The sequence below is a fragment of the Salmo salar genome, chromosome ssa23 (genome assembly GCF_905237065.1).
Source record: "Salmo salar chromosome ssa23, Ssal_v3.1, whole genome shotgun sequence".
Classification (NCBI taxonomy): Eukaryota; Metazoa; Chordata; class Actinopteri; order Salmoniformes; family Salmonidae; genus Salmo; species Salmo salar.
The window spans coordinates 27,646,248-27,672,325 of NC_059464.1; the positions used below are offsets into that span (position 1 = coordinate 27,646,248).

Here is a 26,078-nt window from a genome sequence, read left to right on the forward strand (position 1 = left end):
AATTGAAATCTTAACCTTTCTAGTAGCATGGACCTTTATCACAGCATAAGAGGGCCTCAGAGAGGGAGCTTCTCACAGTGCTGGATGGGAAATTGTTCAATCTCACAGATTTGTCCTTCCTTTCCTTCCCCTGTGTATGGTAACCCAGGTCTTGAAGACTCATTATATTGGATGAGCAAGCTGTGAATGTTCCCCGCCAGAGCAGTTGAAATATTTCCTGTCGTTTAATTATTTAGCACCACCTGTAATCTCACACAAAATGGAGAGAAATTATGTTTCTTGCTGAGAATTCACTGTGGCATTTGCTTTGTTCTTATATTGGGAAGATTCCATAGAGGCTTCATAGGACTGGTGTCCCTCTAAGTCTAGAGTCTCTGTGTTGGTCTGTTATGGCTCTTCATGGATGGGTATGGGCAACATTGTGAGGAGATGAGCACTCATCCAGATGAAGGTACAGTACCAGTCTCTTGCTCAAAGTCTTTGTTGTGGAGCTGTTTTCTATAAATAAATGAAAAGGTTTTTTCTTAAAAAGTGATGTGGTACTTTAGGTATGTGTAATATCTCTGAAGCAGGACAGAGCAGGCACATTTGGTTTACCCTTGTGTCGAGGTTATTCTATTTTGTCCTTTAGGTTATTGTGTGGGTTTTCAGGTTATTCTATTTTCTCCATCAAAGATATTTTTTTCATGTTATGTTGTATACATCACTGTAATGTCAGAGCATCATTAACAGAGAGACCAGCAAGTGTGAAGGTTGAGAGAATCTGGGACCTTATTCAAAACCCAGCTTGACGCTTTGACTGAGAGAGCAAGTACTCTGTGACTTTCAAATCTTCCCACTTTTTGGTATTTTATAAAACTTTACGCAATGCCTTCCATTTATTCAAAGTAAGATGATGAGGGTTGATTGGACAATGAACTCCAGCACTAGCTGTGTCATGTGCCCAGACATGCCAGTGGTGAGAGGCAGCTACGCGTTGCCCTTTTTACTTTGACAAGTTAACAAGTCCAGCGTTGGACTTTAATCCACTGAAGAGAGACTGCTCCATGTTCCGGGTGTGTGCCATTTCCCCCTGTCCTTTAGGCTCCAGACGGCTCCTGAAATACCCATTATCCCTGGGTCTCACAGTAAAAGTCTCACTCAAGCACGGCCATGTTGTCAAACCCTTAGTTTGATATTTCTGCCTCACTTAAGTTGTGCTGGCTTCCGTACACATAAATTGATACAGCACTAGGAGCACAATGTGGAACCGGACAGCTCGGTGGTTTCTCCTGACTTCAACATCAATCACCAGCCCACTGGTTCCCTGCCTGAAGACCGCACGGCCTGACAGCTAACTGCAGTCTAGGAGATCATTCTGACAACAGTATGACATTGGTACGCACAAAGTATGGGAGCTAGACTCACATTTGAATACCAAACTTGCCAACTGAACATTTCAGTATTCACTGATTGTTAGGCATAACTGATGGACAGTGACAAGTATGCAAATGATGGATATCAGGTAAATATGCTCCCCCAGTTGCAAATGTTTTTCTATTGTTGCCTTCCTTTCTCTGTTTCCCCCCATTAAATCACACAGTGTCGGCTTACTTTTATCCTCAAACAAATGCAATTATTCATCAAAACCCTATTAGTTGTCTTACATGACAGTACACATGGAGACTTGAGACTTGTGACGCAGGTTCATTCAATTATATTTCCATCACCATCCCTAGTGGCTTTTAGACAGACAGATTAAATAGCGAGCTAGAGCTTTATGGCGTGAGATGGACATCATTGTGTACGTACTTACCAATCTAGCCACTGGCCAAATCTGCTGCCTGCCTACCCTCTGCTCCTCTTAAGCAGCGGACACTGGACAGACCCCAGACCTGCAGCACTCAGGGCTACTCCATATCACGGCTGTCATTCCCAGTTAGGAGTCTGCTGAAGATGGGCCCCTATCTGGTGTGTGTGTGTGTGTGTGTGTGTGTGTGTGTGTGTGTGTGTGTGTGTGTGTGTGTGTGTGTGTGTGTGTGTGTGTGTGTGTGTGTGTGTGTGTGTGTGTGTGTGTGTGTGTGTGTGTGTGCATGCGTGTGCATGCGTGTGCATGACCCTGCACATGTGTGCGTGTCTTTGTTACTGCATGGATGCCTGTGCTTTGTGTCTGGATGTCTGTAAGGGTGAGCCATAAGTCTATAGGGGGAACAGGTGTTGTATGTGAAATGAATGAAGTTTTACACATTAGCTACAAAGTTTACTACCTGGTTGTGTCCTCTTGTTGGAGATGGATGTTTTGTTGCTTTTGTCCTATATGAAAATGACACAAGGTCTTTGAGCATAGTTGAGCTGCGGGGGGAAAAACATGCTCCCTTTGTCCACCGCTGTTTACTGTTTTAATTAGCATTGTTAATTGGCTCTTTGTGACACCCTGGTGACAGGCCTGTCACTTGGAGGTATTGATGGTGCTGATGTCCCTAATTTGTCTTCTTGTTAGGAATGGTCTGCTGTGGACGCTGATGTCTTGTTCCTTGTCATTGGGGAATCATTGTACGTCTGTCTGTTTCTTTAGACTGGGCGCATGACACTGAAAGCAGATAAACAGCCTGGTAAACAAATCATCTGTCGTAGCTAATGTGTAGTGTCCATTTCCCTGTTGTCTCGTCACCTCATCAGCCCCATGTTGGCTCGTCCTTGAGTCACAACATAGGCTTTTATCGATCCTACAAGGATGGATAGAAGAGATATTAAACCTCCTCACGATCCAATGAGAGAGAGAGAGGCTGCTTCCTTCCAACGCTGCAGCAGCATCCTCTCTGCCCCACTGTAGATCCAGCACAACTCTCCCCTTCTCACTGACCTGACATTCCAATGTACTAAAAGGTGAGTTCCCATAACCTTAACCAGCAAGCTACACACACACATAATTCCTCTCTGAGATCGACTGTAGTCTACTTCCCCTGTTCTGTTTTCCATCTGATAACGCGATGAAGCACTCACCCTAATTTACCACCCAATTTCTTGCCTTGTTTCCTAAGGACATCCTGTATTCTCTGGCCTGTCCTCTCTGTGAATTACAGTACAATGGACTGCTAATGACTTCAGAGCCAGCTGTCTAGTGTCCAGTCTTTTTTCCTTATGTCCTGCGTTTATCTCCAGGGAGGGAGATTTAGTATAGAAATTAGCCTAAGAGGAAGATATTGTCCATCTTGGCAGAGAAGGTCCTTCAGGGAAGACTTATTCTCTGCCTGACAGTGCCAGTGGACCTACTTATATTGGGCAGCCTTATTTCTATGGAGACAAGGAATTGGAAGAATCTTTGATAGTAAAAGAGAAATTCTGAATTGTGCCTTCATTCTGAAAGGGAAAATCTAGTCTATGTGTTCTAAGTGGAATGTGTCTTTTTGTGTCAGTGAAAGACTTACATATTGTCAACTGCATATATTTTTTTCTTTATGCACTGTTGCAAGAAGGGATGCCAAACTTCCACACCCCTTGATTATGCAGCACCTTTTCATCCTGCCTGGTGTGTAGAGTTAATATTTTGGAAATTTCCGCCCTCCTTCGTGAGCGGCCCTCAAGCTGTGCTTTGGCAGAGTCCCACTTCCTGCCGCTAGCAGCCCATCCCGACCGCTCTGGTTGCCTTTGACAACGGGCCAGCAGCCAATCAGGGTGCTGGGGTGTCCCGCATGTAGCTGTGATGCAGATGAAGTTCTCTCCTTCCGAAACGTCCGTCCATCACCAACTTCCTGTGATAGATGTGAGATGTGACATCACAAGCTGAGAGGCCATCTGCACTCCACGGGATCCTGGGCCATTTCTGTCGTTGCTCAGGGTATGCGTTTGCGCTGGCGCCGTTTCTGTTGACCAAGGGGTAACACAAAACTTTCCCGAGGTCAAAATGAAGATGTCAAGGATACATGACAGATGGTGGTCTCCCCGTGGCTGTTGTAGCATGACCTCTTAGGATAACCTCCTGGAGAGCAGGTTAAAATAGATCTGTATATACTGAACAAAAATATAAATGTAACATATGTTGTTGGTGTTGGTCCCATGTTTAATTAGCTGAAATAAAAGATCCCAAAAATGTTCCATACGCACAGAAAGCTTATTTCTCTCACATTTTGTGCACAAATGTGTTTACATCCGTGTTAGTGAGCATTTCTCCTTTGCCAAGATAATCTATCCACCTGACCAATGTGGCATATCAAGGAGCTGATTAAACAGCATGATCATTACACAGGTGCACCTTGTGCTGCAGACAATAAAGCGCTAAAATGTGCAGTTTTGTCACACAACACAATGCCACAGATGTCTGAGGGAGCGTGCAAGTTTTGAGGGAGCGTGCAAGTTTTGAGGGAGCGTGCAATTGGCATGCTGACTGCAGGAATGTACACCAGAGCTGTTGCCAGAGAATTTAATGTTCATTTCTCTACCCATAAGCCACCTCCAACGTCATTTTAGAGAACTCGTGTGCTCGTCGTCCTCACCAGGGTCTTGACCTGACTACAGTTTGGCGTCGGAACTGACTTCAGTGGGCAAATGCTCACCTTCGATGGCCACTGCCACGCTGGAGAAGTGTTCTCTTCACGGATGAATCCCGGTTTCAACTGACAGACGGCGTTTATGGCGTCGTGTGGGCGTGCGGTTTGCTGATGTCAATGTTGTGAACAGAGTGCCCAATGGTAGCGGTTCTGGTATGGGCAGGCATAAGCTATGGACAAATGGTGGTCACACCAGATACTGACTGGTTTTCTGATCCACGCCCCTACTGTTACCAACAGATGCATATCTGTATTCCCATTCATGTGAAATCCATAGATTAGGGCCTAATTAATTTATTTCAATTGACTGATTTCCTTGTATGAACTGTAGCTCTCTTTAAAATTGTTGCATGTTGCGTTTATATTTTTGTTCAGTGTAGATTCTGTCATTCTCTGTGGATGACGAATAGGCCTATTTTGTACTGCTACATGTCTTCAAAAGAATCCTCAAAATTATAGTCCTCACTTCAGTGGAGGGCTAGAAGTAATATATGTTGCTCTTCTAACATATCTTCCAAACATATAGTGTTCTTCAGCTTGTCCCCATAGGGGAACCCTTTTTGGTGCTATTGTGTGCTTGTGTGCGTTCTCCTGGAACACTCTATAAATGGTTCTACCAATACCCCTTTTTTAATCTAAAGATTTGTACTGGGAACTCTTTTATCTTTGAAGGGGTTCTACCTAGAACCCTCTATGAACTATTCTACCAATAACCTTCTTATCTTATGTTATCTTCGGAAAGTATTCAGACCCCTTGACTTTTTTCATAGGTTACAGCCTTATTCTAAAATGGATTAAATAGTATTTTTCCCCTAATCAATCTACACACCATACCCAATAATGACAAGCAAAACAGGTTTTTCGAAATTTTAGCAAATTTATTCAAAATAAAAAAACTGAAATATTACATTTATATAAGTATTCAGACCCTTTACTCAGTACTTTCTTGAAGCACCTTTGGCAGTGATTATAACCCTGAGTCTTCTTGGGTATGACGCTACAAGCTTGGCACACCTGTATTTGGGGAGTTTCTATCATTCTTCTCAGCAGATCCTCTTAAGCTCTGTCAGGTTGGATGGGGAGAGTTGCTGCACAGCTATTTTCAGGTCTCTCCAAAGATGTACAAGTCTGGGTTCTGGCTGGGCCACTCAAGGACATTCAGAGACTTGTCCCGAAGCCACTCCTGCGTTGTCTTGGCTGTGTGCTTTGGGTCGTTGTCCTGTTGGAAGGTGAACCTTTGCCCCAGTCTGATATCCTGAGTGCTCTGGAGCAGGTTTTCATCAAGGATCTCTTTTTAATTTATTCCTTTCATCTTTGCCTTGATCTTGATTAGTCTCCCAGTCCCTGCCGCTGAAAAACATCCCCACAGCATGATGCTGCCACCACCATTCTTCACCGTAGGGATGGTGCCAGGATTCCTCCGAGACGTGACGATTGGCATTCCATGACCAAAGAGTTCAATCTTGGTTTCATCAGACCAGAGCATCTTGTTTCTCATGGTCTTAGAGTCTTTAGGTGGCTTTTGGCAAACTCCAAGCTGGCTGTCATGTGCTTTTTACTGAGGAGTGGCTTCCGTCTGGTCACTCTACCATAAATGCCTGATTGGTGGAGTGCTGCAGAGATGGTTGTCCTTCTGGAAAGTTCTGCCATCTCAACAGAGGAACTCTGGAGCTCTGTCAAAGTGACCATCGGGTTCTTGGTCACCTCCCTAACCAAGGCCCTTTTCCCTCGATTGCTCAGTTTGGCCTGGGCGGCCATTTCTAGGAAGAGTCTTGGTGCTTTCAAACTTCTTCCATTTAAGAATGATGGAGGCCACTGTGTTTTTGGGGACCTTCAATGCTGCAGACATTTTTTGGTACCCTTCCCCAATCTGTGTCTCGACACAATTCTGTCTTGGAGCTCTACGGACAATTCCTTTAACCTCATGGCTTGGTTTTTGCTCTGACATGAACTGTCAACTGTGGGACCTTATATAGACAGGTGCGTGCCTTTCCAAATCATGTCCAATGAATTGAATTTACCTCAGGTGGATTCCAATCAAGTTGTAGAAAGATCTCAAGGATGATCAATGGAAACAGGATGCACCTGAGCTCAATTTTCGAGTGTCATAGCAAAGGGTCTGAATACTTATGTAAATAAGGTATTTCTTCTATTTATTTTTTATAAATTATCAAACATTTAAAAAATCTGTTTTCACTTTGTCATTATGGGGTATTTTGTTCAGATTGCTGAGGATATTTTTTTATTTAATCAATTTTAGAATAAGGCTGTAATGTAACAAAATGCGGGGCCTTCCCTATGGCTCAGTTGGTAGAGCATGGTGTTTGCAACGCCAGCATGGTGTGTGCAACACCAGCATGGTGTGTGCAACGCCAGGGTTGTGGGTTCGATTCCCACGGGGGGCCAGTACAAAAAAAATGCATGAAATGTATGCATTCACTACTGTAAGTCGCTCTGGATAAGAGCGTCTGCTAAGTGACTAAAATGTAAACAGTCAAAGGGTCTGAGTACTTTCCAAAGGCACTGTTAATCAAAAGGACTTCCTTTGAGGACCCTAACACAGTGGTCTGAAACTCCGCAGCTGTAACGTGCGTCGTATAGAGGGGACCAAGGCGCGGCGTGTTGAGTGCTCATGATTATCTTTAATGAAAACTAAACACTTTTACAAAGAAACAAAACGACAGCAAACAGTTCCGTCAGGCAACAGACTAGGCTACCCACAAAACAACAGGCTACCCACAAAACACAATAGAAAAAACCCCAACTTAAATATGATCTCCAATTAGAGACAACTGGTTCGCGTTGTCTCTAATTGGAGATCATATTTTAGTTGGGGTTTTTCATATTGTGTAGAAGCGGGGGAATCAGCGGGCGGTGGGGGTGCTACGCCCCGAACCAGAGCCGCCGCCAAGTACAGATGCCCACCCGGACCCTCCCCTATAGGTTCAGGTTTGCGGCCGGGAATCCACACCTTTGGGGGGGGGGTACTGTCACGCTCTGACCTAAGAGAGCTGTTTTTTCTCTGTTTAGTTAGGTCAGGGTGTGATATGGGTGGGAATTCTATGTTTTTTGTTTCTATGTTTAGTTCTTGTTTTTCTATTTCTATGTTGGAGTTTTGGGATGATCTCCAATTAGAGGCAGCTGGTTTGCGTTGTCTCTAATTGGAGATCATATTTAAGTTGGGGTTTTTTCTATTGTGTTTTGTGGGTAGTTGTTTTCCGTTTTGTTGTCTGCTGCCTGACGGAACTGTTTGCTGTTGTTTTGTTTCTTTGTAAAAGTGTTTATTTTTCATTAAAATAATAATCATGAGCACTCAACACGCCGCGCCTTTGTCCCCTCTATACGACGCACGTTACAACAGCTTTCTGAAACTCCTAGTTTACAGACCACATCAGGCCTGCAAATCACATTATTCTGGCTTACAATGTCATTTTGGAATCCAGGCAAGTGGTGCAGTAAAACTGCTTACCGATTGGATTAGTTTAGAAAAATGTAATTGTATTTATCTTTGTGTTGCATAAGATGACTCAACCAATCAATGCACATGCAAAAACACAGATATTGACAACAATTCTGAAAATCAACCTGCAATTGAGCATGCTGGGAAATATGATGACAATGGGTGTGGTTTTGAGTGATACAATTACACAATGAGTGACACAATTACACTCAACTCTGGTTATTAGCACCAACACTGGGGTTATTTTACACCACTGAGTTACTGAGTGTTAATGTAACTCCTCAATCAACAGTAAAAATGTTACACTGAAAAACACTAGCTAACACTGGCCAATTAGCTGTGTGCCATACAATGGCAGGGTCAGGGTCACTCAGATGCCCTTCTATTCTCTTACTCTCTGGTCAATAAAATTACAGAAAATGTTCATTTGAAAGACAGAAATCATGGCAAAGATATCAACTATAGTCCTTAAAAGTAAAGAGTAACACACTCTATATATAAGCTGCCAGTAATTTTGTTTTGGCGTCACAGTGCCTTCTTACATTTTAACAGACGCTTATCTAGCGACTTACAGGAGCAAATAGGGTTAAGTGCCTTGCTCAAGGGTACGTCGCCAGATTTTTCACCTAGGCTGCGTTTCAAACACATAAGACACACCCTCCTCCACTTACACTCGCCTTATGCCCTTGGCGGAATCCCCACGTCCTTCTTTGCCGTCAGTCCAAACAATTAGCTAAACAAGGGAAGTTGCCAACGTAAGCCCCTCAGCCGTCGTTTGTGATCGAGTTTGCGAGTGTACAATTATTTTTACTCCGGGGCCTGAAATGCCCCATAATTCAATTCGCGATGATTGTACATCTGCTAAGAAAAGTCAGCCAAAACTTAAAACCAACATCAACATGAAGAATTCAACATACGTGTAAGTAAAAAGGAATGTAAATACAGTGCATTCGGAAAGTATTCAGACCCCTTCCCTTTTTCCACATTTTGTTGCTTTACAGACTTATTCTAAAATTGTTAAATAAAACATTTTCCTCACGAATTCTACATTGTAGAATAATAGTGAAAACATCAAAACTATGAAATAACACATATGGAATCATGTAGTACCCAAAAAAGTGTTAAGCAAATTAATATGTATTTAATACTTTCGATTCTTCAAAGTAGCCACCCTTTGCCTTGATGACAGCTTTGCACACTCTTGGCATTCCATCAACCAGCTTCCTGAGGCATGTTTTTCCAACAGTCTTAATGGAGTTCCCACATATGCTGAGCACTTGTTGGCTGCTTTTCCTTCACTCTGCGGTCCAACTCATCCCAAACCATCTAAATTGGGTTGAGGTCGGGTGATTGTGAAGGGCAGGTCGTCTGATGAAGCACTCCATCACTCTCTTTCATGGTCAAATATCCCTTACACAGCCTGGATGTGTGTTTTGGGTCATTGTCCTGTTGAAAAACAAATTATAGTCCCTCTAAGCACTAACCAGATGGGATGGCATATCACTGCTGAATGTTGTGGTAGCCATGCTGGTTACGTTTGCCTTGAATTCTAAATAAATCACTGACATTGTCACCAGCAAAGCACACCATCACACCTCACCGTGGGAACCACATATACAGAGATCATCCATATACTCTACGTCTCACAAAGACAAAGCGGTTGGACCCAAACATCTCCAATTTGTACTCCAGACCAAAGGACAGATTTCCACTGGTTTCATGTCCATTGCTCATGTTTCTTGGCCCAAGCAAGTCTCTTATTCTTATTGGTGTCCTTTAGTCGTGGTTTCATTGCAGCAATTCGACAGTGAAGGCCTGATTCACTCAGTCTCCTCTGAACAGTTGATGTTGAGATGTGTCTGTTACTTGAACTCGGTGAAACATTTATTTGGGCTGCAATTTCTGGGAATGGTAACTCTAATGAACTTATCCTCTGCAGCAGAGGTAACTCTGGTTCTTCCTTTCCAGTGGCGGTCCTCATGAGAGCCAGTTATATCATAACGCTTGATGGTTTTTGCGGCTGCACTTGAAGAAACATTCAAAGTTCTTGACATTTTCTGGATTGACTGACCATGTCTTAAAGTAATTGTGGTCTGTCGTTTCTCTTTGCTTATTTGAGCTGTTCTTGCCATAATATGGACTTGGTCTTTTACCAAATAGGGCTATCTTCTGTATACTACCTCTACCTTGTCACAACACCACTGATTGGCTCATACGCATTAAGAAGGAAAGAAATTCCACAAATTAACTTTTAACCAGGCACACCTGTTAATTGAAATGCATTCTAGGTGACTACCACATGAAGCTGGTTGAGATAATTCCAAGAGAGTGTAAAGCTGTCATCAAGGGTGGCTACTTTGAAGAATCTCAAATCTCAAATATATTTTGATTTGTTTAACACTTTTTTGGTTACTACATGATTCCATATATGTTATTTCATAGTTTTGATGTCTTCACTATTATTCTACAATGTAGAAAATAGTAAAAATAAATAACCCTGGAATTAGTAGGTGTCTCCAAACTTTTGACTGGTACTGTAAGTATTCAGAACCTTTGCTATGAGACTCGGAATTCAGCTCAGGTGCATCCTGTTCCCATTGATCATCCTTGAGATGTTTCTACAACTTGATTGGAGTCTATCTGTGGTAAGTTCAATTGATTGGACAAGATTTGGAAAGGCACCCACCTGTCTATATACGGTCCCACAGTTAAATGTCAGAGCAAAAACCAAGCCATGAGGTTGAAGGAATTGTCCGTAGAGACCTGAGACAGGATTGTGTCGAGGCACAGATCTCGGGAAGGGTAACAAAAAATGTCTGCAGCATTGAAGGTCCTCAAGAACACAGTGGCCTCCATTATTCTTAAATGGAAGACATTTGGAACCACCAAGACTCTTCCTAGAGATGGCCGCCCGGTCAAACTGAGCAATCGAGGGAGAAGGGCCTTGGTCAGGGAGGTGACCAAGAACCTGATGGTCACTCTGACAGAGCTCCAGAGTTCCTCTGTTGAGATGGGAGAACCTTCCAGAAGGACACCCATCTCTGCAGCACTCCACCAATCAGGCCTTTATTGTAAAGTGGCCAGACAGAAGCCACTCCTCAGTAAAAAGCACATGACAGCTCACTTGGAGTTTGCCAAAAGCCACCTAAATTACTCTCAGACCATGAGAAACAAGATTCTCTGGTCTGATGAAACCTAGATTGAACTCTTCGGCTTGAATGCCAAGCTTCACGTCTGGAGGAAACCTGGCACCATCCCTGTGGTGGCAGCATCATGGAGACTAGTCAGGGTTGAGGAAATTATGAACAGAGCAAAGTACAGAGAGATCCTTGATGAAAACTTGCTCCAGAGCCCTCACACTGGGGCAACAGGACAACATTCCTAAGCACACAGCCAAGACAGCGCATGAGTGGCTTCAGGACAAGTTTCTGAATTTTTATTTTTTATTTTATTTAACCTTTATTTAACTAGGCAAGTGATACGGGAAATGTTCTTAAACCGAACTTCAATTGAACTACTCAGTTTGTATACCAGAAGGTGTAAGGCTCCGGTTGAAGGAAACAGACTGAGACCCAGCCTACAATAATCAGGATATTTATTTACGAGAGCTCTAAAATTCATGCAATGCGCACAGCCTTTTATATTACCACACACACACACACACACACAAATTAACTCACATCAGTAGAGAACTCCACCCCGCTTTAGGCAGCTGTATTTTTCCACAGTACACATACCACCTGTCTCCTTATCTTTTGCCAGCCTAGCCATTTTCGGGCAGTTGTTCCCCTCCCTAACTTAGGGAGGCCCATTTTCCTGTCACTTTCACAAGGTCGTCTTATCAACTATGGCCTGTTCATTTTGAAATAGTAACAGTGTCTTAGTCTTAAACAGTCTACTCACACACAGTATTGGATTATAGTTTTTAACACATTATTTTAGTCTTATAATTCTAATACATATCACAAAGTTATATGGTTTCAGAGTGGAATACTTTAGTCAAAACCTCAGACATATAAATTATTTTATCAATTCTCCCTATTGACTAAATATTTCACACACACTATTACACATCTATTTTTATTGGAGTCATAAATGTAACACAAAATGAAACTAATTCAGGACATCAAAGAAAACAAATGCATATACTGTCATCACATACTTATCGATAACTGTTCTAAGCCTAGCTCCAATCATAACTCTTCGGGTTAGGATTTTCGTTATAATCTTCATTTAAAGAAACAGTCTTCCTCGTAATTGTATGAATCCTCCACCGGGCTCGGCGGTAGGTATTTGTCGTCCCACTGGTCTGAACTTGGAATCGGTCCGTATCTCACCATCTGCTCCGCTATCGATCTCTCCAGAGTTCTGGTGATTAAACCTCTCACACATGGGACAAGACAACATCCACACAGTACTAACACACTCATACAGGTGAAAGCAGCCCACAATACAGTGATTACAACATTCTTCCATTTCCCAAAGGTACTATCGAACCCTTCTGTGTCACTTCTATCTTCTCTTCCTGGCTTATGGTCTCCTCCTGCTACTCCCAAACCATCAAGGTCTCGGCAGTGCAGGGGAGGACTTCTCCGTCTGCCCTTCCTTCTATCTGTCTGTCGCTTTTTCTCATAACAGTCAGTATCAAATATGGGTTGTTTCCAAATATTGACTAAATGTCTCACTGTCTCCCTGGTTGCACTCCTGGATTTTTTGAAAAATCAACATGTCTATGGTAGTAATATCAAGATTATTGCATAGTTAAGTAAGTTTATCTGATACTCTCTATGATCCTGGATCACCACGGATGTCATATATCCCTGTCCTGTTGGTTTAGAATATGTCCTAAACACTTAACCTAAGTCTTACCATTATTTAACTTTTCTTGCTAAGATTATAACCTTATTCAACAACAAAATATAATAATACTATTATATCGATTCCACCGCCTTGTTGTGTTAAATCTCTTCCACTGAATACAACAACAGCTGACTACCTAAGGGAATTTAAACTTAGCTAGATAATGTATAAGAATACTACTACTGGTCAAAAGATATTCAAATAACATAATCAGATCAAAATCACTAATCTGAACAATTCCACAAAGAAAAATCATTGTACCCTTATGGTTCTGGGAAAATAGACTTAAGGAAGACTACCCTTAGTCTAAGGCTTTGCCCTTTCAGTCTTCTCATTGGTTCAAATTACAAATATGTCTAAGAACTTTAAACTCCATCATCATTATCAGTTATACAAATTTCCCTAAAATTAGTAATACAAATTACCTTAAATTCACTATCCAAATGGCTTTTCAATGAGGCTGATCAGACCACAAAGGAAAGTCATGACAGAAGTCAAAAGTCATACCACCCTTTCAGAACCGTGTTTCTTACTACATTAGACAAATGAAGGAAAAAGCATCACACATTTTGGATCCCAGGTTCCCAGACCATTTCCCGTATCCAAAGACTTCACGTGTTTAATTAAAACTCAGAAAACAAAACTTAAACGATTCCATGTGTGTGTAACTTCTAAGATTCCATATGTGTGTATACCCCTTTAAGAAATCGTGGGTCTGGGAAACATTCCAATGAGAGACAATGAAGCACTCCTTTTCCCCAAAAAAACAACCCCTTGGTCAGCATTTCATTTTACTACACCGATTCAAAAATCCAAAAGTTGACTACAAACAAAACCTAATAATACTTATAATTCCATTGTACTCCCCCCAATCATTAGTTTTAAACTTCCTCAATGGTTATGTGATTGAACATGCGCTGCCCTTGGATACAATACTGTACTTTAAATCTATGAAACTCCCATACCTAATATATTCCTTGACTAGTTTGGCCCAAGCTTGCTTTACAACATTAAAACCCCTTCAGTCTGTCTGCAAACAGGCTCTCAAAGTGTTTGATAGGAATACTCTGCCATTAGACACACACAACTGTGATTGATGTGCACTGTCCCTGTAAAATAAAATTAACTCAACCTGCAATCCACTTTCCTGACCTGACATTGTTCCACGTAATGGAAACAGATTATAATGTTAGAATTCATTCACTTCCTGTTCAATTCACTGGTGTTACTAAACAATCAAACCAAGAATCAATAACCAGAAACTATCACAAAGCTTTGACGATTCAACTATCCAAACCTGAACCGCTTTACAGCCAATATATATATCCCAGCGAGCGCGCAAACAACGTTCTGCCTTACCTCTATCGTAAGATTAAAACATGTTACAACTTTCTCCTCTCTTTCGGCTTCACACTTATGAAATGTCTACGACTTTAAATGTACCATGTAAATCGGCAAATTTATAAAATACTTCATTACAACTCCCATTCTCTATATGTCCTCTCAGCAGGCCATTTAGACAACAGACAATGTACTTTAATGAATTCACCTCTGTCACGTCCTGACCAGTAAAGGGGCTGTTTGTTATTGTAGTTTGGTCAGGGCGTGGCAGGGGGTGTTTGTTTAGGGTATTTCGGGGTTGTTTGGGTTATGTTCTATGTTAGTGTATTTCTATGTTATTTCTAGGTGGTCTATTTCTATGTGGCGTTTATTGGGTTGACCTTCAATTGGAGGCAGCTGCTTCTCGTTGCCTCTGATTGAAGGTCTTATTTATAGGGGTGTTTGTTCTATGGGGGTTTGTGGGTAGTTATTTCCTGGTTTAGTGTTTGGAGTCGGGACTGTTTGGAGTCGTTTGTTTTGTATACGTGTCTATTTTGTTTTCCTTCTTCAAATAATAAAGAAGATGAGTATACATTTTCCCGCTGCGTTTTGGTCCACTCCTTACGACAATCGTGACAGCCTCGCTATTATTTTGAATGCATTCGTCTTTCAATTTAAACTAAACAAGCTATCAAACGTTCGGTTTATATCTTAAACAACCACTAACAACCGTATCTTTCCAGGCAAAACATACCAACAGTTGAATGACAATCAGCAACTCAAATTTTAATCCACTGATGCATAGGCTGAGAAACGAACCCGAGCTTCCCGCATGTCAGGCGAGAATTCTACCGCTGAACCACCAACGCGCTCTCTAGCAAAATGACCCGGTTTGTGACAGTTAAAGCATCTATTTCCCCCTTTCTTTTGACTGTCTCTATCCAGTTTTCTCGACTTCCTCCCTTTCTGCACCTCTGTCCACTTTTTCAATAAGTTTACTAAATCCTGTTCTCCTTTCTGTGTCTCTGTGGGGGCCTTGGGAGTCCTTTCCGTCTGAGAGGATTTACTACTCATGTTCGTTCAATTACTATCGTAGTTATTATGCTCCTTCTCACAATCTGTGTCTACTTGCTATTAACCTCTTACATCTAGATGTTCCGCTAGCGGAACACCTGCTCCAATATCCAATGATGGGCGTGGCGCGAAATACAAATTCCTCTAAAATCCGAAAACTTCAATTTTTCAAACATATGACTATTTTACAGCATTTTAAAGACAAGACTCTCGTTAATCTAACCACACTGTCCGATTTCAAAAAGGCTTTACAGCGAAAGCAAAACATTAGATTATGTCAGCAGAGTACCCAGCCAGAAATAATCAGACACCCATTTTTCAAGCTAGCATATAATGTCACAAAAACCCAGAAGACAGCTAAATGCAGCACTAACCTTTGATGATCTTCATCAGATGACAATCCTAGGACATTATGTTATACAATACATGCATGTTTTGTTCAATCAAGTTCATATTTATATCAAAAACCAGCTTTTTACATTAGCATGTGACGTTCAGAACTAGCATACCCCCCGCAAACTTCCGGGGAATTTACTAACAATTTACTAAATTACTCACGATAAACGTTCACAAAAAGCATAACAATTATTTTAAGAATTATAGATACAGAACTCCTCTATGCACTCGATATGTCCGATTTTAAAATAGCTTTTTGGTGAAAGCACATTTTGCAATATTCTAAGTACATAGCCCAGCCATCACGGGCTAGCTATTTAGACACCCGGCAAGTTTAGCCTTCACCAAAATCAGATTTACTATAAGAAAAATGTTATTACCTTTCCTGTTCTTCGTCAGAATGCACTCCCAGGACTTCTACTTCAATAACAAATGTTGGTATGGTCCCAAATAATCCATCGTTATATCCAAATAGCGGCGTTTTGTTCGTGCGTTCTAGACACTATCCGAAATGGTAAATCGGTGCATGGCGCATTTCGTGACAAAAAAATTCTAAATATTCCATTACCGTACTTCGAAGCATGTCAACCGCTGTTTAAAATAAATTTTTATGCAATTTATCTCGTAAAAAAGCGATAATATTCCGACCGGGAATCTGCTTTTCGGTAAATAGAGGGAAAAAGAGAAAGACGGGGGCGGCCAGTGCACGCGCCTAAGCCCTTTGTCCTCTGATAGACCACTTAGCAAAAGCGCTCGTGTGTTTCAGCCAGGGCTTTGAATTACGTCATTCAGCTTTTTCCCGGGCTCTGAGCGCCCATGGCAGCCGTAGGAAGTGTCACGTAAGAGCAGAGATCCTTTGTAATGGATAGAGATGACAAAGAAGGCCAAGAAATGGTCAGACAGGGTACTTCCTGTACAGAATCTTCTCAGGTTTTGGCCTGCCAAATGAGTTCTGTTATACTCACAGACACCATTCAAACAGTTTTAGAAACTTTGGAGTGTTTTCTATCCAAAGCGAATAATTATATGCATATTCTAGTTTCTGGGCAGGAGTAATAATCAGATTAAATCGGGTACGTTTTTTATCCAGCCGTGAAAATACTGCCCCCTAGCCATAACAGGTTAATCTCTATGTGTGTGCTATTTACCACTGTTATCCTTAACCTAGAATTGAAGAATAATTATTCGTATGGATCCTGACACATTATTCATATCTCACACGTATACCACCATAAGTTATACTTATTTTCCTGTTGTTTCTTGTGACTGTTGACTGATCAATATATCGATCTCACACGCAAATAATTATCTTCCAATTCTATGTGTGTGCTTTTAAAACTCTAATTCAATTTAAAACTTCTATGTGTATCACAATCTGTGTCTCCCGCTAATATACTCTAGATCAGTTATCCGTTAGATCTCAGAGCATTCGCCGGTCCAATGTATCTTGACCAGTTTAACGGTTAGGTCTTATCATGAAATAGTTTACTTTGGTAGTGGTCACATATACCTGGGGTCATTACGGACCCCCCCCCAGTATTGGATTATAGTTTTTAACACATTATTATAGTCTTATAATTCTAATACATTTCACAAAGTTATGATTTCAGAGTGGAATACTTTAGTCAAAACCTCAGACATATAAATTATTTTATCAGCAAGTCAGTTAAGAACAAATTATTATTTACAATGACAGCCTAGGAACTGCCTTGTTCAGGGGCAGAATGACAGATTTTTACCTTGTCAGCTCGGGGATTCGATCTAGCAACCTTTCGGTTACTGACCCAACGCTCTAACCACTAGAGAGACCTGAAAATAGCTGTGGAGCGAAGCTCCCCATCCATCCTTACAGAGCTTGAGAGGATCTGCAGAGAAGAATGGGAGAAACTTCCCAAATACAGGTGTGCCAAGCTTTTAGCTGTCACATCTTGACCCTAGTAAGATGTCATTTTCTATAGTAGAGTAGGTCAGGGCGTGACAGGGGGTGTTTTGTGTTTTTCTATGTTTTCTATTTCTATGTTTAAGTTCTAGTTTTTCTATTTCTATGTTGTTTTTTTGGGGGGTTGATCTCCAATTGGAGGCAGCTGGTCCTCGTTACCTCTGATTGGAGATCATATTTAAGTAGGGGTTTTTCTTCCTGGGTTTTGTGGGTGATTATATTTTGAGTAATGTGTTTTCTCTCTGCGTCACGGTTTGTTGTTTTGTTATTTCAAGTATTTGGTGTATTGCATTATGTTTCATGGATAAATTGTCACGTCCTGACCAGTATAGGGGTTATTTGTTATTGTAGTTTGGTCAGGACGTGGCAGGGGGTGTTTGTTTTATGTGGTTCAGGGTGTGTTTTGTGTATGTGTTTAGGTAGAGGGGGTATTTGATTTATTAGTCCGGGGTTTGTTAGTCATTGTTCTATGTTAGTATATTTCTATGTTCTATCTAGTCTTTTGTAGTTCTATTTTTAGTTAATTGGGGTTGGACCTTCAATTGGAGGCAGCTGGTTATTGTTGCCTCTGATTGAAGGTCCTATAATTAGGAGTTTGTTTTTCATGGGATTTTGTGGGAGATTGTTCTTGTTTAGCTGTTTGCCTGACAAGACTGTCCAGTTCGTTTGTGGTTTGTATACGTTATATGTGTTTTCCTTCTTCACCAAATAAAAAGATGAGTGTACATTTTCCCGCTGCGTCTTGGTCTCTACCCTACGACACCCGTGACATAAATAAATATGTGGAACTACAACCATGCTGCATTTTGGTCCGATCCTTCCGACAGCCGTGACATTAGCGTCATACCCAAGAAGAATCAATGCTGTCATCGCTGCCAAAGGTGCTTCAACAAAGTATTGGTCCAAATACTCATGTAAATGTGATATTTCAGATTTAGATTTTTAATACATTTGCAAAAAATTCTAAAAACCTGTTTTTGCATTGTCATTATGAGGTATTGTCTATAGATTGATTAGGGAAAACATTTATTAAATCCATTTTAAAATAAGGCTGTAGCGTAACAACATTTTGAAAAAGTCAAAGGGTCTGAATACTTTCTGAATTAACTGCAAGAGTGGCTTTGGGGCAAGTCTCTGAATGTCCTTGAGTTGCCCAGCCAGAGCCCGGACTTGAACCCGATCGAACATCTTTGGAGAGACCTGAAAATAGCTGTGCAGCAACGCTCCCCATCCAACCTGACAGAGCTTGAGAGGATCTGCAGAGAAGAGTGGGTGAAACTCCCCAAATACAGGTGTGTCAAGCTTGTAGCGTCATACCCAAGAAGACTCAAGGCTGTAATCGCTGCTAAAGGTGCTTCAACAAAGTACTGAGTAAAGGGTCTGAAGACTTACGTAAATGTGATATTTCAGTTTTTTGCAAAAATTTCAAAAAAACTGTTTTTGCTTTACATTATTGGGTATTGTGTCAAAAATCATCTCAACCCCTATTTCACACACAGTGAGTCCATGTAGCTTTTTATGTGATTTATTAAGACAAATTTTACTCCTGAACTAATTTAGGATTGCCATACAAAGTGGCTGAATAGTTATGCAACAACTATATATTTTTCAAGACATTTTAATACATCTTTAAAAAAATCTTCCACTTTGACATTACTCAATATTTTGTGTAGATTGTTGACCAAAATATGACAATTGAATCCATTTTAATCCCACTTTGTAAAACAATAAAATGTTAAGAAATCCAAGGGTTCTGAACACTTTTGCGACTCTATTTTTATAGCCTACAGTTTACTCGCCGTTAGTCAGCAACTCTACTAACTTTTTGGGTTTGTGCCAGCTCATGCTTTTCACCAAAGATATCAACTATCCCAGTAGGGTATATATAAAACGATTAAGGGAATACCAGATTCATGCACAAATATTCCCATAATGTAGGTAAAGTTTAAAACATTCTCACACTTCTTTTAATTAAATGTATCAGATTACTCAAACTCCTTTCTAAAAGTAAGAAGAAAAATTACAATAAAACGTATTCAGATTCAGAAGAGTTCTATGCCGAACCGTTCTTACCTTCCAAAGAATCCCTCTTGCCTTCCAAACATTCACCAAAGAACCCTTTCTTCCAAAAACGGTTTTTATGATGAAAACAGTTCTTGGTAGAACCCTATCCCTCTGCAAAGAACCCTTTTGGAACCTAAAATAGTGTGTGTGTGTCTGTGTGTGCGTGCGTGCGTGTGCGTGTGCATATGTGTTCACTTACAAGAAAGGCATGGACCTCCACCCAGACACTCCATTCAGCCCAAGGATGGATTTTTTTTTATGAGTTAACTGCTTTGGGTAATAGAATTTCACCTATAGGGCCTACGATTTATGTTTAATGGGTAAATTCTGACCGTTGACAGAAATTGAAAAAAAGACAAACGACTGAATCACTTTCTTTATATATTTTTTTCACGGGCACTTGTTTCAATCACAGAGGTGTGACAGACAAGTCAAATCTGAACATCAACAAGGAAATGACAACAAGAGGTGAACGATTATGTCTCTGTGACATTTTATCATTTGTCTGTCTGGTAAAGAACACATTCGTAATAACAAAGCACCTGAACCTCCGTGTTCATCTCTGATAGTCTCTGATAGTCTATGGATTTATTGTAGTTTTTTCATGAGCTCTGGTCCTATGAATTATAATTGTACACGAGGAAATGTTTCTCTTATTGTTTTCCGTATTGGCATAATATTGTTTATGTGTGTACGGCTGATTCATCCAGATTGACCACAGTGTTTGTTTACTGTTTTTTATATTTTTCTTTAATCTAAATCATCTTGTTATTATTTGTGTTTGCTGTCTAATCCAGCCCAGCGTCATGGCAACAGCATGCAGAATGGCCACACAGTTTTAATGATGGAGTGTCTCAAGTTATTGATGTCCTCCATAATGTGGTTGGCGCTAGACTTATTCATTTAAATAAAGCCTAGGTGGTAAGTAATTGTTGCTATGTGATGCCTTCCCCCTTGGTGTTTTTGGCTGACCAGACTGAAATGCAGTTGATTTACCCTCACTTAGTGTGGAACACAGTGTGTTGTATACTGGTCATTTATGTACCACATTTCTCTACTGGTTATTGCTTAGTTATTTACTGCAAATGGTTCTATTCATTCTGTGAGGAAGAAACTAGGGTTTTATTTTTTAAATGAATAGTAGAGTGTCGGAGGCCGGATTTAGAGGCTTTGTAACTCCAGAAATGGCCTTATGGTTGACTAATCTAAAGGTCAACAGCGCCAGATGTTCATGTTATAGAATATAAACTTAACACGGTCCCCTCAGACATGAATCTGGGAAGAAATGTTGCCCGCACTTTCCTCGACTACTACAAGCACAACAACTTCATCGATGACAAGAAACCACAAACCACAAATCCCATCAACAGGTCATGTTTTTAATGACACATTTCTATAACTGGTCAGTTTACATCCTTTTTGTTTAACTTGATAATATTCATTAATGTTTGTGTTTTTGTGTCCTCAGTACAGAGGTATTGTCCCAGGGTCAACAGGGGAATGGAATTGGGAACGAGAAGACCTCGGGGGGTGAAAGAGGAGCAGAGAGGAAGAACCTGGGACTTAAAGATAAGACTACTAGACACCAGGCAGCGCCACAACATACTGGTAACACCAGTCCAGTCTGACTACTGTATAGGGGCTCCGGACTCACAGGCCTATTCTATATCCACACAGCCCTCATGAAAATTAGATGCCCCAGCCTGAGATAAAGGACTCCTTTTCACAAAGGATCACGTTTGGATAGCATGTTAATTGAAGGACATTTACCCATGGGACTTCATTAGAGCAAGTTTCTCTGACTTTGTATGAAATGTATGGGACCGATCAAGCTGACACATATACATCTCATGGTCCATTGGAGGACTTCATATGTCATTCTTATATATTACCACAATGTGCTTTTTCCATTTTAGGTGTTGCTTTTTATTCAAATGTATTTATGTATGTCATTGTAAATAAGTGCATGTGTTTTCTCTTGTATGTAACTTATTGTGTGTTTATCTTGCCTCTCTCTATCATACATTATTTGGAATGGGAGGGGTAACCCATTTTTGTTTAGTCACTACCTTATCAGTATCTAAGTATTGTGTTGATAAAAACTATAAAATATAACACACATTTGTAAGTTTGTCAAATTAATGTTCAGTCACAGTTAGTGTATTAGTTTACACAGGTGTTTGTGATTAAAAGAAACAGACTTGGATTCAATTTGATTTAAAATGAAGTCATTTCATGGATAATACAATTAAATGAATGTATTTTAAATCCCTATAGAAAATGGTGGGCATCTCAAGTATGAATTTAATGCGTCAAATTCACTGATACCCATTCACTTCCCTTTCTTACTGCAATGTAAACATCTATTCAACCTATCTGTTCAGAGCACTGAGGTGCCTTTTTCACTGCATTTTGTAAAACACCATCCATGGGATTTGCTCAATACAAAGGCATAAGTAGGAGAGCGAGAGAGAATGATATATTAGTCAAGTGAAGCGTGAAGAACAACATGTATTTTTTCAGACCAGTCATTTGGAAGAAGTGAGGCAATCACTCAGCATAACAGCATAAACAAATTACTTTTACATGGTTGACGAGAAGATGGAGAGGCTGAATGAGAATGACAAACGACATTTGTCTTTTGATGCTTTTACTGTCAGACTTTGCCCTGGCCAACACTGTAGCGTATGTTAGCACATCGTTCTCTCTTTCACAGGTAGTAAACTTTGTAGCTAATGTGTAAAGCTTCATTCATTTGACATACAACACCTGTTCCCCCTATAGACTTATGGCTCCCCCTTACAGACATGCAGTAACAAAGACACGCACACATGTGCAGGGTCATGCACACACACACACACACACACACACACACACACACACACACACACACACACACACACACACACACACACACACACAGGAAAATGCTTAATTCTATTCAAAGAGCATAGTCTCCACTGTGCTGCTATCATTTTAAGCTTTATCTTGATTCTAGAGCCGTTATTCTCTGTCGCTTGCTCCAAAATTACTCCAAATACTTCTGTCCAAGCATTACAAAAATAATATACATACGTGATGGGATATAAAATCCTCTTATTTTATCGCTCTGCAGGCCTTGGTCTATTGTTTGTCAGGACATCGTAAATTAGAAAATTCTATTGATTCTCAATCTGCCCAATAAATGGTTTTATACTTTTGTTGCATCCACTGAGCACAGTCTATGGAATGAAGATTTGATTGAATTCCAGTTCTTTTCCCTCAAGAGTCACATGACCACCAAGATCACTGCTTCCTGTTGGTGTTTGGCAGATATGACAACGATGTTTGAAAATGGGTGGGTTGATGCCTCAAAATAAGCTTTCCTCCTCCAAAATGTCTCAGAAAGCCCTGAAATTCACAGTGCAAATGGAAATCCAAGCTGTAAGTAGTTTTAAGTTTCAATGTCACTTGCACAAGTACAGTGAAATGCCTTTCTTGTAAGCTCTAAACCCAACAATGCAGTAATCAATAACAATGTAATACTACAAATAACACAAGGTACAATGAAAACACAAGAGAAATAAAAATAAGAAGAACACAAGAAAATAAGTAAGCATACTATATAAGTACAACCTGATGTGTTATTTATTCTCAATAAGTTTTTACTTCATCCATAATGCTAATAATAACCCACTCAATAATATTTGCCACTCAGCTACGTAGTTAACGTTAGCTAGCAAACGTTAGCTTGCTATCTATCTTCCAACCATCAATATACACTATTACACACACTAGTAAAGCCTAAAACGTATGCAGCCAACTACTCCCACTGTGAACAAAAGTAAACTCCCAAGCGAAATAGCTAGCTTGCCAGCCCATTGGGTTTGTTTCATGGACTGTAAAAAAAATGGACAAAGCCATTGATGACGTCACCCCATCTTTTCCTATGAGAATGCTCAGTGGCACATTTGAAGATCAGCTCAAATGCAACTTTGATTTGGGTAAAATCCATATTAAGCTTGCAAACTTTCATAAACAAGTACTTCTAACTTGGAACCTCATGTACAAACACAATTTTTCCCCTCATAGGTATACAATCTGGAATATTAAAGACATAAAATACAAAAACAAGTCTTTGTTTTTCCAGAACTGGTTTGACAACAACATTATTTGGGTTAAACAATTACTGACGGACAACTATATGATTATCCAGAATTTATTAGAACACACAATGTTACATTCACTCCTGAGGAGTATCACATTGTTGTTAGAGCCGTCCCTAAAGGTGCTATTCTTCTTTTAGGAGAATATAACAATACTCCAAGTGCAACTGTTGAGGATTTTGTAGCCTCAATACAGCTAGAAGGAATTGACATTTTAAACTATAAATGTAATAACATGTATATAAGGAATCTATGTCAATATGTTACTATTCCCTCTGCTAAAATGTACTGGAATGCAGCCCTAGGACAAGTGACCTGGAACAAAGTTTCGTTGCTATCTGGTAAATATTGTATATCTAATAAGGTGAAAGAAGTATCATACAAACTCATTCATAGAATCTACCCTGTAAAGACCTTTATTACACACAGATTTAAAATGGCTATTGATAACAAATGTGTATTTTGTGGTTGTGACCCAGAGACTCTTGACCATTTATTTTGGGACTGCTCTTATGTCAGAAGATTTTGGTGTGAGCTAAAATATTTTATTTTAAAAGAAACAACTATTAATGTTAAATTTGAAAGATTCTGATATTGTGTTTTATTTTGAACCAAATGATATGGACCCTGATTTAACTTTCATTGTTAATTTGTTTATCTTTCATGGAAGATTCTTTGTCCATAAAATGAAGTGGGCAGAGAACAAACCCCTCTTCACATTATTTAAGATAGAATTGAAATATTATTTTGAAATGATCAGTAAATGTAAAAACAAAAAAGCAATACGCACCATAAAAGTATTTAACAAATTGAAAATGAATCTTGATATGTAATACCCCTGTCTGTTAGGTTTTGTACTATTGTTTGTATATTTCTTTTTTTTTGTATTTGTTGTGTTCATAATAAAAAATTTAAAAATACAAAATAAATAAAGAAAAATAAATAAAATAAAGAAATAAAGAAATAAAAATAAACATTTGAAGATCAAGAAGTGTAATTTCAGCGTGTCACCATCTTGCTACATGGAGGAGTTCTTGAAGACCTCCCATGCGCAGTTTGAACTACTCTAGGAAGTGACGTTGCAGGCTAGCTCAGTGCTGCCCACTCTCATTGACTCTATCAAATTGAAGGCTGACTAAGGTACTGCAGGCTTCCTTTGGCAACTAAATTATCCTTTGTGTGTGATTTTAAAGTAATCGGATCAAGGAAGAACATCTTGTGAACTATAAGCAATTATTGGTACCATGATTGCGTTTGTAATTGTTTTTACATCCACAAACACTGACCACAAAGATTTCCCCATTCACTAAAATGCGGGATGCTGCTTTCTGGAAACAATGCCTGCAGTACCGTGGTTCTCTTCTGGTTTGTCTCTAACTAGCTAATACATAGTAATGCCGTCTTTTTGTAGGCACTAATTCTGCCATGGTTCGTTGAGCAAAGCCTATGAGGAAAATGGTTGGGTTTTGGATAAACGCTGAAAATAAGGTCTCTGGTAAACACAGGTTTAGGAGATCTTATACATTTTGTTCTATGAGATAATCTTCATCAGCTAACATCACTTTTTGTGAATTCTGAAGAGTTTATGCAATAATAAAAAACACATAAATTAAATAATTCACAAAGGTCATGTTATCTGACTGCTATTATGTAAAAGGTCTCCTATTCTTTCCCCATTCATTTTTGCCATAGGGATGGCTGAACGAATCAGAGGTAACTTCTTTCTGGCTTTTAGAACTACAAGCTTGCAAGCACTGTAGCTCCTACCTAGCAACTTATTGCACAAAGCAAGCAATAGCTATGTAGCTAACATTAGCCTTGTAACGTTAGCGATCTACAGTTGATTTGTTTGATTACAGATTACTTGTCCAGGTTGTATTACCCAATCAGGAAGACATATGCCTCAGTGTCTGCATCATGGGACAGTTCAAGAAGACTCTCTGTCTGCCTCCTGTATTTCCTCTTTAATTCCATGAGAAGATGGTCTTTGTGAATTTGAGAAGGATAGAAACCGTACTCTTCACCCTGACCCACAACGTTGCTTAGAGGAAGACAAAACAACCTCATTGTCATCCTCAAATTGACTTTCATATGTTCTTTACCTCTCTCTGAAGATGTTCACAGGAGCTGCTGACCCAGTTCCCATTGCAGACATAGAAGGTAGTGGTATCTTTTGCATCATTTCTCATTTTGAGCCTTTCTGTGATATCACTCCATAATATTAAACATCATATGTCTCTGTGTTATTATTCACTTAGCTGAAACAACGTCCTTTGAACTGATTCAGCTTGGCC

General features: G+C 40.0%; 1 protein-coding gene across 1 annotated transcript in view; it reads left to right on the forward strand.

The window, feature by feature from the left end:
- The window catches only part of LOC100286605 (cytosolic carboxypeptidase 6), a 468,593-nt gene extending 446,793 nt beyond the window's left edge, over positions 1-21,800 (forward strand). The window contains exons 12-13 of the mRNA XM_014169493.2: positions 20,907-21,009; positions 21,108-21,800. Coding sequence (XP_014024968.1) covers positions 20,907-21,009; positions 21,108-21,267 — 263 coding nt within the window. The 3' untranslated portion in view covers positions 21,268-21,800. The remainder of the gene's footprint in view (positions 1-20,906; positions 21,010-21,107) is intronic.
- The last annotated feature ends 4,278 nt before the right edge of the window (positions 21,801-26,078 follow it).